We start from the raw sequence: 13,008 nt of genomic DNA, 5'->3' as shown, positions 1-13,008 counted from the left end.
GATAAAATGGCGGCGACGGAGCTGCTACTGCCGCTGCCTTCCCGTAGGAGTGTGAACATAAAACCCAGCGGTTCTGTTGTTGCCGCCCTCCCCGGGTGGCCTGGAGTTGTTTCCCGCGGAGCTGCTTACACCCCCTCTGGATCCTGCCATAAGGCTGCGGCCCCCGCCGCCCCTCCCGCTGTTGCTGCTCACTTTTCAGAAGCCTTGTGTCAAGAAATTGTGGCACCAATGTGTTAAAAAAATAAGCTCTCCAAAAAAAGCCTGCCTGGAAGCTAAAGCCCCAGCGACTGATTTTTCATGGCTTTTTCCACCATTGTGCGCAGTTGATCTTTGCACTTCTCCCTTTGAGCTCCGGGAATTATTACTTTTATTGGAGTGTGAGGTTTTTTTATCTTCCGTGTGAGTTCAGATGATTGTGAGTCATTTCAGAAGGTGGGGCTCGAACTGAGGGGAGAAGTATTCACCTTCTCAACCTGATGTCACTGTAATAAATTCTAGTTGTTTCCCAGGCAAGCTCTTAACTTTTTCCTGTTCTGTTTCAGTGGATGGGCAAACCTTCTGACAAAGGTGAATTTTTTTTTTGGTGGAAACTGTATTTTCGGAGTAACAGATTCTGGTTTAAAATTGAGACAACCAATATTAAATTAACCATGCCAGTGAACATAGAAATTCAAGTGTTGAAGATGTGAAGTCTCTGACAGAACACTGTGGCTCTTTGTTTTGGCACCATTAAATGTTTTCCACTCTAAACGTTTTTAACTCGGTGCCCAAAGAAACTATGAAATGTCACATTGACTGAGGTTACAGTGAGTTTTAGCTGAAACCTGTGAGTTTCAGAGTTATGCTAAAATTTCCTGTTTTCACTTGATTTCTGTTGATGTACTTGTGACTGCCCATAAAATTACTCTGGGACTGAGGCACATAAGGTTTGAGGAGGTGTTAACTTTCTGAAGACTCTACGTGGAGGAGCTTTTAGCTGGAGGAGGGGAGGTTGAGATTGAATATTAAAAAGAAATTATTCTCCTAAGAGGGTGGGCAGGTTGCTGTGGCTGCCCCATCAGAACAAGCTGGGATAGTGGAACCATCAGGGGGTTGGAAAGAGCTGAGCTTTGAGGTCCCTCCCAACCCAATGAGCAAGGAAACAGCAAAGTTAGCTTTTCCTTGGCCCGGGTTGGCATGGCTGTCTCTTGTTGCAGTAGGAGGAGCAGCAGGATGGACGTGCTGCGGCCCCCCCTGGTAAGGATCGGGGGGCGAGTGTACCGGAAAAATCTCATCCAGGAGCAGCCCCTGCCCCACGAGGAGGAGGAGGAGGACTTGTGTGCAGGTGAGGAGTGATGCTCAGGAGGTGGGAGCATCAACACAGGGCACCTAGGGAGCTCTCAGTGTCATCTCTGATGCCTTTGTGAGCACAGAGACCTGCCCATGTGGTGGATTGAGGTGTTCAAGGGGGACAAAAAGGCTTTGCCCTGGTCCCTGATGATCCTGCTGCCCAAAGTGGAAGCAGCCCCATTTATCCCAAGTGAGCTGGTTGACTGTGCTGCTGACTGTTCAGTTTGCTTGCTGACTGTGGAAGACCTCCAGGAAAAGGGAAGACCAGATTAGCTCTGTAGATCTGTTTTCCCCAGGTTTCTTTCTTTTCTTTACCATCATTATTTGCAGATATGGCATCTGCTTGGTAAAGACTCTTTGTCTTTGCAATTTTTGTACCTTTAAAAACTGGCCTCCTACAGTGCAGCTTTTGGAAGGTGATCCCTATTTTGGGGACAAAATTCTTCCTGTCCTGGTGTGTTTTACTTTGTCTTTCTGCCTGTATGTTTGCTGTAGTTGTGTGTGAGTTGGAAGCACAACTCCAGTGTTACTTTTTAGATGGGAGTGTGGCAGTTCTGTCCTGTTTCTCCTCCCACCTTGCCTTTCAGTGGATTGCACTAAGGGTGCTTTCCATCCAAATTCATCCCTGTTTGTGTTGGGAAGGGAAGCACAGCTTCTTTCAGGATGTTCTGTTTGATCCATGCCTTCAGATATGTCTTTTCCTCTGAGGCTGTTTCTAAATCCCTGTCTTGAACCCTCGGACCAAAGCCCTCCTCACCTTTTATCTGTGTTCTTCTTAAATTTCTGAATTGGCTGCCAGAAGAGACCATTCCCACTGTGTGGAAATTGCACAAACTCCAGCTGAGTAAAAACCTGGGCTGTAAGTACCTGCTTCCTGCACCACACAGCTGGCTGGATTTAGAAGCAGTCATTATGTGTTCCAGAGCTGGTAGCGAGGTGATAAATAAAAAGAGTTATCCACAGCAGAGAGGAGCCCATTCCTTCCTTCATTTAACCTTGAGAGAAGGCTGGGAGGAGGCTGTTGTCCTCCATACAGCACTGGCAGGGTCTGATGTGGTTTTCCTGGTAGGTGCTGGTGATGTGGACGAGCCCTGCGATGCCTTTGTGGTGGAGGAGACTGAGCGAGGCTTCCAGTGCCGGGTGGAGGTTCCCAGCCCCTTATACAAGTGAGCCCGTGTGCTTTGGTTTGATTGATTTGCTGCCAGCTGGGGAAGAAGTTGAGCACTGAATGTTTGTTTTATTTTTGAGGTTGGGGTGAGCGCTGGATCTCTGGAATGTGCTCCGTGCTCTGGGTTTGAGTGTTGGGGAAGGGGAAATTGGAAATGCCTTTCTAGTGTAGTTTGGCCTCTCTTGGCTCCTCACTGTCCCCGTGGTAGGGACAGCAGGTGGTGCCTGCTGGCTGGCAGGAGAGTCTTTGAGCATCCCTTCCCTTGAACATAAAAGCATCAAGGAGGGTGAGAGAAGGAAGGGGGGAAGAAATGGAGCGAGCAGCCTGGCAGGGAGAGTTTGTTGAAGCTTTTAGAGAGAGGGACTGGAATTGGCTGTTTACTCCAGTCCCTTGTTTACTGGGGAATCTGTAGTGTTCAAAGTTTTATCTAGTTATTTTTGACAGTTTTATTAGTTGAATAGTTTTGCTGAAATATAGAGAAGGAAAAGTGGTCCATTGTGTATTTGGATGCTGGCAAATGACTACCTTGAGCAAAGCAAAAAGCAGAAAAAAGCCCTTATTTCTTCCTCAGCTGGGATAATGGGAAAAGAGAGAACCCAGCTGATGGAGAGGCTGTGGCAGAATGTGGTGTGCAGAGCTGTTGTGAACCTACCAACTTCTTTTAGCTTTAACCAGTTGTGAGCCATAGCTCAACATTGTCCCAGGCTGGATGTGTGTGAAGTCCTGGGAATCACCTCTGGTCCTGCTCAAGGAGCTGGGTTTGGACACACATGATGGAAGGTGGCTCAGTGTCACTGTGTGATGGAAACTCTTGAACTTTCTGCCTCTAGGTACATCATTGGGAAGAAAGGGGAAACCAAGAAGAGGCTAGAAACAGAGACTCGAACCTCCATCAGCATTCCCAAGCCTGGAGTGGAAGGAGAAATTGGTGAGTAGGATACACATAAAATTAATATGCCTTGATCTTGTACAAGCACAATTTGGAGGGGGGAGGAGGGGGTACAGGAGGTGTTTTCCCTCTAATTCCTACTTCTGACACAGCAGTGACTCACTTCTTTGGCCCTGGGAAAGTCTTTTCACTTTTCTCCTGAGTTTATTTTTATTGTCTATAAAATCTTATAAAACAGGTTTGTTTTTTTTTTTTTTTTAAAAGACACTTGTAGGCCTTAAATGACTGGCTTGAGAAGTTGGGTCCTGAGAGTGTTGTTTTGGGTGTTTTTTTAATTTTGCTTTTAATATAGTATTCCATCAACAAGAAACTGAAATAAGCATTCAGAGAAATACCTTGTTTGTCTTTGTGCAAAACAAACATCTGCACATGCTTTAATATGAGAAGGGTTGAGCTGACATTCTGGTGCTGTCACTAGCTCCCAGCAGTGAGAGCAGGGCTTCTTGTACCATATGTTCCCTCTCATCACTTCCAGGGATTTAAAAAGAAAGGAGACCTTGCTCATGAGAGCTGACCCTTGTGGGTTCCTCCAGAGTGGGTATTCCTTTGGGCATGCTCCAGAGATTGTTGGCACTGTGTGCAGGGGTGTTTGTGGCAGAGCTGTGAGGAGGAAGTGCTGGGAAGATCCCACTGTGATAGGATCATGGAGCATGGTGGTGCTTCTCAAGGAGTGGGTCTTGACTTCTTCCTAAGAACTGTGAAGGACTATTAGGAAGGTTGAGAGATGTTGGAAACATGGAATAATAGGAAGCCAAGGAAATTTTGCTCCTTGCTGTTCTTCCCTTTTGTGCTCAAGTGTTCTCTGTTTGGTGCCTTGAAGTACATGCACAAACGACACAGACCATCTTGATCCTTGATAGATTTCCTTGGCATTTTCACTCTGCCTGCCTATATGAAAACTTGAAATAATGCTCTAGAAATCTGAAGGGCCCCTGAGTTGATGGGTGTCCTGATTTGAAGGGCAGGTGTCTGCCAATAAAGGCAGAAGCTTCTCTTTGAAATGGAGAATGTAAACCCCCTCCCTCCAAATTATTAATGTAATTTTGAAATTAAGGAGCTCTCAGGCAAAGATATGGGAATTAGGAATAACAGTTCCTTACTAGGAAAATTAAAATAGAAATGCAGTATTAGAAAGAACAATCCCAACACTGACAGAGTCAGAATCCAACCTGACACCCTGTCAGTCAGTCAGGGTGTTGGCAGCAGTCCCATTCAATGGTGGCTGCATCCTCCTGCAGTGGCAGATGTGGTTCAGCTGGAGCAGTGCTCCTGGAGAAGGTGCAGTTTTCCTGTGGAATCCAGTGGAAAGAAGGAGCCTTGCTGTCCAAAATCTCAGTTTTTATCTAGGTAGGAAAGGCTTGGCTCCTGCCCTGGCTGGAGCATCTCCCAGTGGGATGATGTAATTTTATCAGTCATGCAGTGGGACTCAATGTCCCAGCAGCAGATGATATCTCCTGGAGGGAGGATGGGCTGTGAGAAAGATAAAGATGATTGTCCCAGCTGGTTTAAAGATGGCCCATTAGCAGAGGATATGTGCCAGGAGATCAGGGGCACTGCCCCAACAGATGGTGACAGAATAACCATTTCTGGCCACATCTACCCAACACAGGGTCTCTCAGTTTGTTTTTCAGTCCCTCAGAGCTGACTTTCTGAACAGCAGAGGGATGCTTTCGATGCCATCATCCTGTCTATGCTGAGGAAGACACAGCCATGTCAGGCATTTTAAATCAAGCAGAGAGTCTGGCAGATTTTTCAGGATATGATTGGGGGTTTTGATTCCTGCTGCTTGCTGAGGAGGCTGGGATTAAAGCAGAGAGGTTCAGGGAGGCAGAGAGGTGTTGCTGTGTTTCCCTGCAGTGATCACGGGGCAGCAGCGGGGCGGTGTCGTCTCAGCCCGGACGCGGATCGATGTGCTCCTGGACAGCTTCCGCAAGAAACAGCCCTTCACACACTTCCTGTCCTTTGCTCTCAACCAGCCTGCCATCCAGGAGAAGTTCCTGCAGTTCAAGGAGGAGGTGCTGGAGAAGTGCTCAAAGGTAGGGATCCACGTGAGGGTTAGAGTGCAGAGCGCTGTCTCATTTATTGACAGAGCATTTTCCTTATTTCCTTATTCTATTCTGTTTTCCTAGGAATGCATTTTCAACAGGTCTTTTGCTTAAGTAAGTGGATCTGCTGTGGATTTGTTGAGTGCTGTTGTGAAATTTTCTGGAATGGTTTACTTAGTGGATTGTTAGTAGAGGTTTTTCTAGATGGGAGGATATCTATGTTTCAAAAGAGAGTTGAGGTTTTTGTTTTTAATAGGAAGTCACTAAATAATGTAGTGGACCTGTCTACATTTTATATGATTTTTACATAACCATGAAACCAGGTAGGAATTCACAAATTTGCTGCTGCTTCTGTTTCACTTTCCTTTTGGCTCCTGACAAATGGGTGTCATCTTCAGAGCTGAGCAAGAAATGACTTGGTAGCACATGCCATCCTGCAAATCTCATCACTTCCCTTCTTCCCCAGGAGACTTTGTGCTGACAGCACTCCTGCTTGCCTTCAGATCTCGTGTTGGGAGGAGCAGGAAATAGTTAGGCATAGGGAAATGGGGAAGAAAATGAAGGGAAAGCTCTGCATTCTGTGGTTTGTTTTAGTGTACGTCTTGTCTGACAAAAGTGGTGTGTCAGTGCAGGGGAATGGGCTGAGGAGAGGAAATGGTGTTACTGTGCCATGTCCTCTGTGTCTGCTGGAGGATGTCTCTAGGCAGGAGAGAGGTCTCTTTGTGGCCACATCAGGTTACATTGCACACACACTGCAGAGCTCTGTGGGCTAATACTCACTTTCATGTCAATCACTTCTGGTGCCTCGCTAAGGGGAAAGTACAATCTTGCAGATAGCACAGCTTAAGAAGTTTAGTTTCCTATGTCTTCATGCCATGGGTGTGAATTATCTGATATCTGGGGAGATAAGAGTTCTTGCTCAAGTTCTCATGGTCCCTTGCATCAGTTGTTTCATCTCCAAGAGCAGATCTGAGCTGTCTCTGCAGTCTTGTCTTTCCTGGCAGTTGGGATTTAAGCCCCTGTTTTCCTCCCAGCTGTTTAATTCCAACATCTTAGGAGCTTTCTAGCAGCTGACATTAAACACAACTGAATTTGGCCAACAGATCCAGGGATTAGCCAGTGCAATGCCAGGAGAACCTTTCCCTCAGGCTAGGAGGATGATCTCTCCTCATTAGCCAGCAGCATTACCTTTATTAAAGCTCACCTTGATTAAAGGAATGCCCTGCAGGCAGGGGGATGGAAACATTAGCCTGGGAAGGTGTTGGCTGGAGGGATTGCTGGGACCTGGGCTGGCATCAAGTGATGACCTGGCTCCCTCTGTTGGTTTCTAGTTCCAGTCCTTGTGTGGGACACACCAAAGGTACAGTGAGAGGAGCAGCTCTTTGAGGGGCTGGTGGCATTGGCTCTGGATTGAGGCTGCTGCTTTCAGCCTGGGGTTTCTCTTGCCATTTATCCCCTTCTCCTTGGGCTTATGGCTGCTGCAGTCCTTTCTCTTGGCCTTCCTGGAGATCTGGCCCTGCTTCTTGAAGACTTGGCATTCTGGACTCCCTGCATTTGATCCTTCTCCTCCTCCTCCACTTCCTCAGTCTATCCCATACCACTTGCTGACTTCTGGCTTCCAGGCTGCCCTGGTGTTGGATGAGTTTTCTAAGGAGATTTCTAAGTCCTTTCAGTGTCACATACTAAGATGTGTGTTTTATCCATCTTTGCTGGGAATGCTGCTGTTTGTGCTCTCCTCCAGTGGTTTTTAATCCTGCAGCACAGCAGACTCACACAGGACCAGCCTTTCTCCCAGCAGAGCACTCATTTTTCCTGCCTCCTGGGTGGCTCCTATGTCTGCAGCTCTTCATTGGCTCAGCCTCCACTGGTGATCCTACTTGCTCTCCAAACCCCTCCTGGTCTTGTCTGTCACATTGTTTCTCTCTTGCTCACTCTTAAATGTCACTTTGCGTCTCTGGGGGCAGTGGGGGTTGTCTGCCATCCTCCTGAAAACATGTTCAGGGACTTTGTGCATTCCCCAAGTGTTGTCAGACACATTTGGAAGGGGCTGCCTGAGAACATCTGCAAACCTTCACATGTATGGCTCCTTGCCTCAGAAAACTGCAGCAATACAGTCTTAGTCAGAGAAGTGCTGAGACCAGGTACTGGCCATGTTCATCTTTCCTCCTCCTGCCTGGCCTTCTGTCTGTCCTGGATTTTGTTCTGTGTCTGGACAGCTCCAAGTCCTGTAAGGGCCTGAAGTGTTCCTGGCACCGCTTACATCAGCTCTAGGCTTTCAATTTTCAGTTTGAAATGTAGAACTCAGTCAGTAACAGGTATTCAGGGGGTTGCATATGTGTAGCCTAGAAATATATAGTGCTTTATTTTTCTGCCCTTCCTTCTCCTGGTATTAGCAAACAGGTTTCTAGATGTATTTATTGCTTCCTGTTAGTTGGAGGAGTACAGTGCAGCCCTGTGTGTCTCTCAATCACTCCTCCAGCCTGTAATGCCACTCTAATACCACTTTATCTCACAGCAGGGTCTGCTAGAAAGCACATCAGTAATGAAAAACAGTAATTCAAAACTGTGCCTCACAGAGCAATAAAAGAGCTTATAGATTTGTCCAAAGCAATGGGATTTCTCAGAATACTTGAGGAAATCTGAATAGGTTTCAATGACAGAAGTGGGGCATTTCTCTACCTGGTGCAAAACATCACAGAATTGGGTAAACTTCAGCCTTTGAATGAGGGGTAATAATGGTTAGAAAGGGAAAGGACCAGGTGTGTGTGTATGTTGTGTGTTATGAGGATCTCTTCTGGCCATTGAGCATTTGAGAGGGACTCTGTTTCTCTCTGAAGCAGTTACCATGACAACCATTCATTTATATTTTATAGCATTATGTTGGTGGGTATACGCTTTCTAAGTTTTTTTTGTGTGTGTCTTTAAAACCTTTTAGAAGATAAACCTTGTGCTGAAATACAGAACACTTCAGGTGTTGTTCATGCTGTACAGTCAGGGCTGCCAGGCATATGAAGCAGGGCTGAGAGGAGGCTCTTTTAGGTTGATTTAATCTAAATACAGGGAGGTGGCTCACCTGGACAGGCTCATCACTGATGTGGTGCAGTGGGAGGTCTGGATGACCTTGGAAATCTCCTCTCACAGTCATGTAGGTGTCAGAGTGAGGAGAACTGAGAGGTGTGTCTGAGCATGCAGGTGGAAAAGGGAAGAGACTTCACAGTAACATTGCTGTGAAAAATCACAGTTGGGTCTTGGAGAGCTGTGCAAAAGCAGCGTTTGCAGGCTGAACAGGATGCAGATGTAGCAAGGAAAAGAAACATGATTGCTGTAATGTATGGCAACCTGTAAGTATCAAACCTTGCTAATGAGGTGTTGTGTCTCAGAGTGGAAGGGACAGAAAGTGGGAGGGTTTTTTGAGTCCATAGCTCTTCAGTCAATCCTGTGCAAATGCTGTTTTCCTGGCTTGCTCCTTTGTTTGTGAATCAGGGTGGCAGAGGGCTCATAGCTGGCATGCAGTATCCTCTTAGGGAAAAAAAAAAACAACTGAAAAACAAAGCTGTCTGCAAACATTGGGAGCTCTTAAAACAGGAGAGAGGACACAGCCAGGGTAGAAGAGCTAAGGAGCTTGATCCCTTGCCTTGTCATGTAGAAGGCTGAAGTATGTTGTGGTTTATGGTTTCCCTACTACAGGGTCTTAGATTTGGAGGGACAACATGCTTGGGCTTTGCAAAGAGCTGCAGTTCCCAGGTAAAACCCTTACTGTGCTCCTTCTAAAGAAGGAGAGCAGAGGTAGAAATCTTTGGTAGCAGGAGGGAGAAAAAATGACTGAGTAGAAATGAGTTGAGTTTTTTTAACCATGACAGAGCAGTGTTAGGGAGAAGCATAAGCTATAAAGGACAGTCATCACATATGGATAGTGCATAAAGAGATTATTCTTCCTGCCTCTCAGTACATCTTAAAGGTCCCAGGTTTGAACTAAATTTTTGGAAGAACAATAGGGCGGGTTCCCCTGAGGTGACTCAGTGGTTGCTGATCACATATCATGATCTGGGATTACAGTAATTGAGTTCCAGGCTTTTTCCATCCTGGTGAGCAGTATCCAGCCAGGAAGGGCTGCTGAGACTCCTGCAGTAAGGTTGGCTGTTCCAGGGAGAGCCACCTCTGACGCAGCATCTATTTTATGTGTAGGAGAAGTGGGATCTGCTGGCCTGTGAAAGAGTAGGGAGTGTAAGCAGGGTTTTGAGGAGCTGCCTGAAGTACTAGGGAGTAAACCAGGAGGATTATCTAGGTCTTTGCCTGCTCACCATGCACAGCTCTTCCCTGCTAAATTCCCCAGCAGCAGCAGCGTAGCTCGTGAAGGTGACGTGCCACTCTCAGCCCACACTCAGGTGTTGAAAACCTCAGGGGAAAATGCTGCTTTTGGGGCAGGATCATGTTTACAGCACAGTTCATCCTGGGGCAGAAAATGAGGGCAGGACTTTGGCTTTCTGACCTGCAAAGGGCTGTGCTGCTGGACCTCATCTGTGCACACTGTGGGAGTGACCTCAGCTGGTTGTCTGTGGCAAGGTTAAATCAAACCTTCTCCCAGTTTCTGTTAGCCAGGCTGTTGTTTTGTGATGGGCCAAATATTCTCTGACTGCAGGTATCACAGGAGCAAAAAGGCTGACGGAGAGAAATCATGTCCTGTCATGCATGTGAACAGCAGCATGAATTAAAGGAAGCCACAAAACTTTTACAGCAGGGAGGGGAAGGTATGGAGAAAGTGAAATGGGGCCATCCCTGTTTTTTGCCAGGCTGTGGCTGCTGCAGCAAACCCCTGGCCTCTGTTTTGCAGCCTGCCTTGTCCCTAGTCCAGCCCATAAGCTGTGCTTAAAGAAGGGCTGCATGTTGTCATTAGGCATGAAAAATGCTGAGCGAGATGTGGGGCATTAAGCTCTTGACGGGCTGAGATACTGCACCATTTAAACGTCTGAGAGGTTTTATTTCAAGCTCTGGAAAGCAGTAGAAACTTCAAAGCTATTGTTCTCAGCTGGTGCACTCTTTTCAGATGCAGAAAGGCTTCCATGGCCTGGCAGGTTGGCTTCTACTGGAGTTAAAATTGGAGGTTATTTAATGCGCTGATGGGAAGCGGCCACTAAGTGGAAATAATTGTTTTAATATGGGTGTGTTAACCATCTTTGAGGTATTTTTATAAGTATCCTAGAACAGAATAGCATGTTTTTAAAAGCTGGATGCAACCACTGCTCCACCTGGGAACAGTTCCTCCCCAGCAACAACAAGCAGCTCTTCTTATAAAGGGAATTTAAACTTAATTCATCTCATCAAACTATAGGGCATATGGGAAGAAGAAAAATATAATTATCAGAGCTGGCATTAGCTGTGCTTCTGTTGTGAGGTGCAGCCTGTGTTTAGCCAGGATTTAAAGGCCATTTAGAGCTTGCCACTACAGCTGGTCTCAGCTTTATTGCACAAGAAGTGGACTTAAGTTTTAAATCTGAGCTGGCTTGCATTGAGTTAGTTGTTGGTAGCAGATGCTGCGTCGGCAGCTGTGGAAGTCTCCTCCCAAAAAAACCCCCATAGGAGTGAATATTGCAGGTCCTGGGTCCCGAGTTACAGCCTGATTTAGTGATTTTCCAGGCTGCTGTTCAGCAGCTGTGATGGAAAAGCAGGCAGGGAGCTGCCTCACCTGCCAGGCTGAGCTTGCTTCCTCACAAAGCCTGAGAAATGTTCAACGCCGAGTCGTTACCAACCCGACCAGAGATAAAAGGATTGATGCTATTAACTTGGCACCTGTTTTCTGTAGCATTTATCCCCTGTGATGGAGCAGGGTGTGTGTGGATGAGGTAAGACACCTCTATGTGATGGATTGATTTATAGGATCACGGGGTCAGCAGCAGCCTGTTCCAGAACCCTGCCAAGCTTCACCTGACTCTTGGGACACTGGTGCTCCTGAACGAACAAGAGATCCAGAAAGCGTGTGACCTCCTGCAGAGATGCAAAGAGGACTTTGTGGAGTAAGTGGTGGGAAAGGGATGGCATCACCAAGGCCTTGAGAGAGGGGAAAGCAGCACTCTGTTGTCACAAGGAACAGCAAAGAAAAGAGCAGCTCAGTAGTGTCTCTTTACTCTAGAAATTTAGAAAGAGGCCGAGTGTTTCAAATGGGGCAGTAAAAATCACTGAGCAGCCACAGAGAGCCCTACAGCATCTGCAGCTCAGCTCAGACCCTCGGCATTCCCTGAAAACCTGCTCTGCTCACTGCCCTTCCTGACGCTCTTTCTGCATGAGCAGTTTTTGCTGCTGTCCCCTGCCTGCTGCAGAGGGAGGGCTGAGCTCCCTTACCTTTGCATGCTGCCTGCAGTGGGCTCTGGCTCTGGCACTTCCCTCCTGCCTCAGAGCAGATGCTGAGGTGTCCTTGCCGTGCATTCCTGGATGAGGGGAGCTGTGTGCAGGGAAGCCATCAGGAGAGATGAGCCTGAAACTGTGCTGCTCTGCCTCGCTGCCTGTTAACACCCAGCTGCAGATGTTGGGGCTGTAGCTGCAAATGTGGTCCAGTGACACCGTAATTAGCTTATCTCTGGTCAGCTTAGTAATTGAAGATGGCCTGAGGGGGTGGTTTATTTATTTATTTCTGCCAAGCCTTTGCACACAGAGCACGGATCCTTCGCATTCATTTATTTGCTGCCTCGGTGCGTGAAGAATTGGCCACGCTGTGCCTGCTAATATCTGTGGGAATTAATGCATGGCCAGAATTCATACCTCTGCCTTTAAAAGGATGGCTCCAGTTCAGCTGCTGAACAGAAATGCAAGTGTGTTTCCAGGGGGAGGCTCTGAATGCAGTATTTGGAAAGTGCCAGCTTCCTCATAAGTGGATTGAACTGATGCCGAGAAAATCATTGCTCTCTATTTCCTTTAGTGAAGGGGGAATCAAAATTTGAAGGTAACCTTTAGTTTATTTCCCCTTCCACACCCAAGTAAATATACTTGGAAAATTAATTAGGCTCTCTTCCACCTACATAAACCTTCATTAGCTCTCATTTCCTTTTCTAAAGTGCAGGCAGTGCCCTGTGAAGGTAGCTGTGACCTTTTTGACCCTTTTTAGAATACATGACCTTTAGTGCTGTTAGTGGGATGTCCATAAAAGTACATTTGTGCTGTTTCCCTCCCAGTAACTATACTGGGAAGGGAAATCATGCTCTGCTTATTTCACTTGGGAATCTTTGCTGAGAGCCTCAAAAGCTGAACAGAAGTGAGCAAGGTCAGAGCAAAGTCACACTCACCTTGTTAACTGGTGTTTGTTCCATCTGCCTGCCCAGACACTCCCTGTTCTTTCCACAAGTCCTCTGTGTTAAACGAGGCATCACTTACTCACAGGGAGCACTGGCTGCAGCTCCAGCCTCCCTGGGATTCTGTGCTGGGAAAGGCAAGGAGGTGGCATGTTTGGAAGCAGATATACTCTACAGCTTTTGCAGGTGTAGGAGTGCATATTATATCCTGCATGAGGAGCTGGAGCTGATTTTAAA

The 13,008-nt window shown here is 46.9% G+C and overlaps 2 protein-coding genes across 5 annotated transcripts in view; both read left to right on the top strand.

Moving 5' to 3' along the window:
- Positions 1-13,008, top strand: part of SPOCK2 (SPARC (osteonectin), cwcv and kazal like domains proteoglycan 2) — a 163,308-nt gene that overhangs the window by 120,690 nt on the left and 29,610 nt on the right. The window lies entirely within an intron of this gene.
- Positions 1-13,008, top strand: part of ASCC1 (activating signal cointegrator 1 complex subunit 1) — a 35,143-nt gene that overhangs the window by 317 nt on the left and 21,818 nt on the right. The window contains exons 1-6 of one of the 4 annotated variants that reach the window (XM_079312148.1): positions 96-399; positions 1,197-1,324; positions 2,399-2,495; positions 3,328-3,425; positions 5,304-5,482; positions 11,366-11,502. In XM_079312148.1, the coding sequence (XP_079168274.1) occupies positions 1,213-1,324; positions 2,399-2,495; positions 3,328-3,425; positions 5,304-5,482; positions 11,366-11,502 (623 nt within the window). In that variant the 5' untranslated portion in view covers positions 96-399; positions 1,197-1,212. Of the gene's footprint in view, positions 1-95; positions 400-1,196; positions 1,325-2,226; positions 2,496-3,327; positions 3,426-5,303; positions 5,483-11,365; positions 11,503-13,008 lie in introns of those variants that run through there. The other 3 variants (XM_079312146.1, XM_079312147.1, XM_079312145.1) reach the window with 3 other exon arrangements.

The sequence above is a fragment of the Erithacus rubecula genome, assembly GCF_903797595.1.
Source record: "Erithacus rubecula genome assembly, chromosome: 9".
Taxonomy (NCBI): domain Eukaryota; kingdom Metazoa; phylum Chordata; class Aves; order Passeriformes; family Muscicapidae; genus Erithacus; species Erithacus rubecula.
This window is presented reverse-complemented; position numbering and strand designations above follow the sequence as displayed.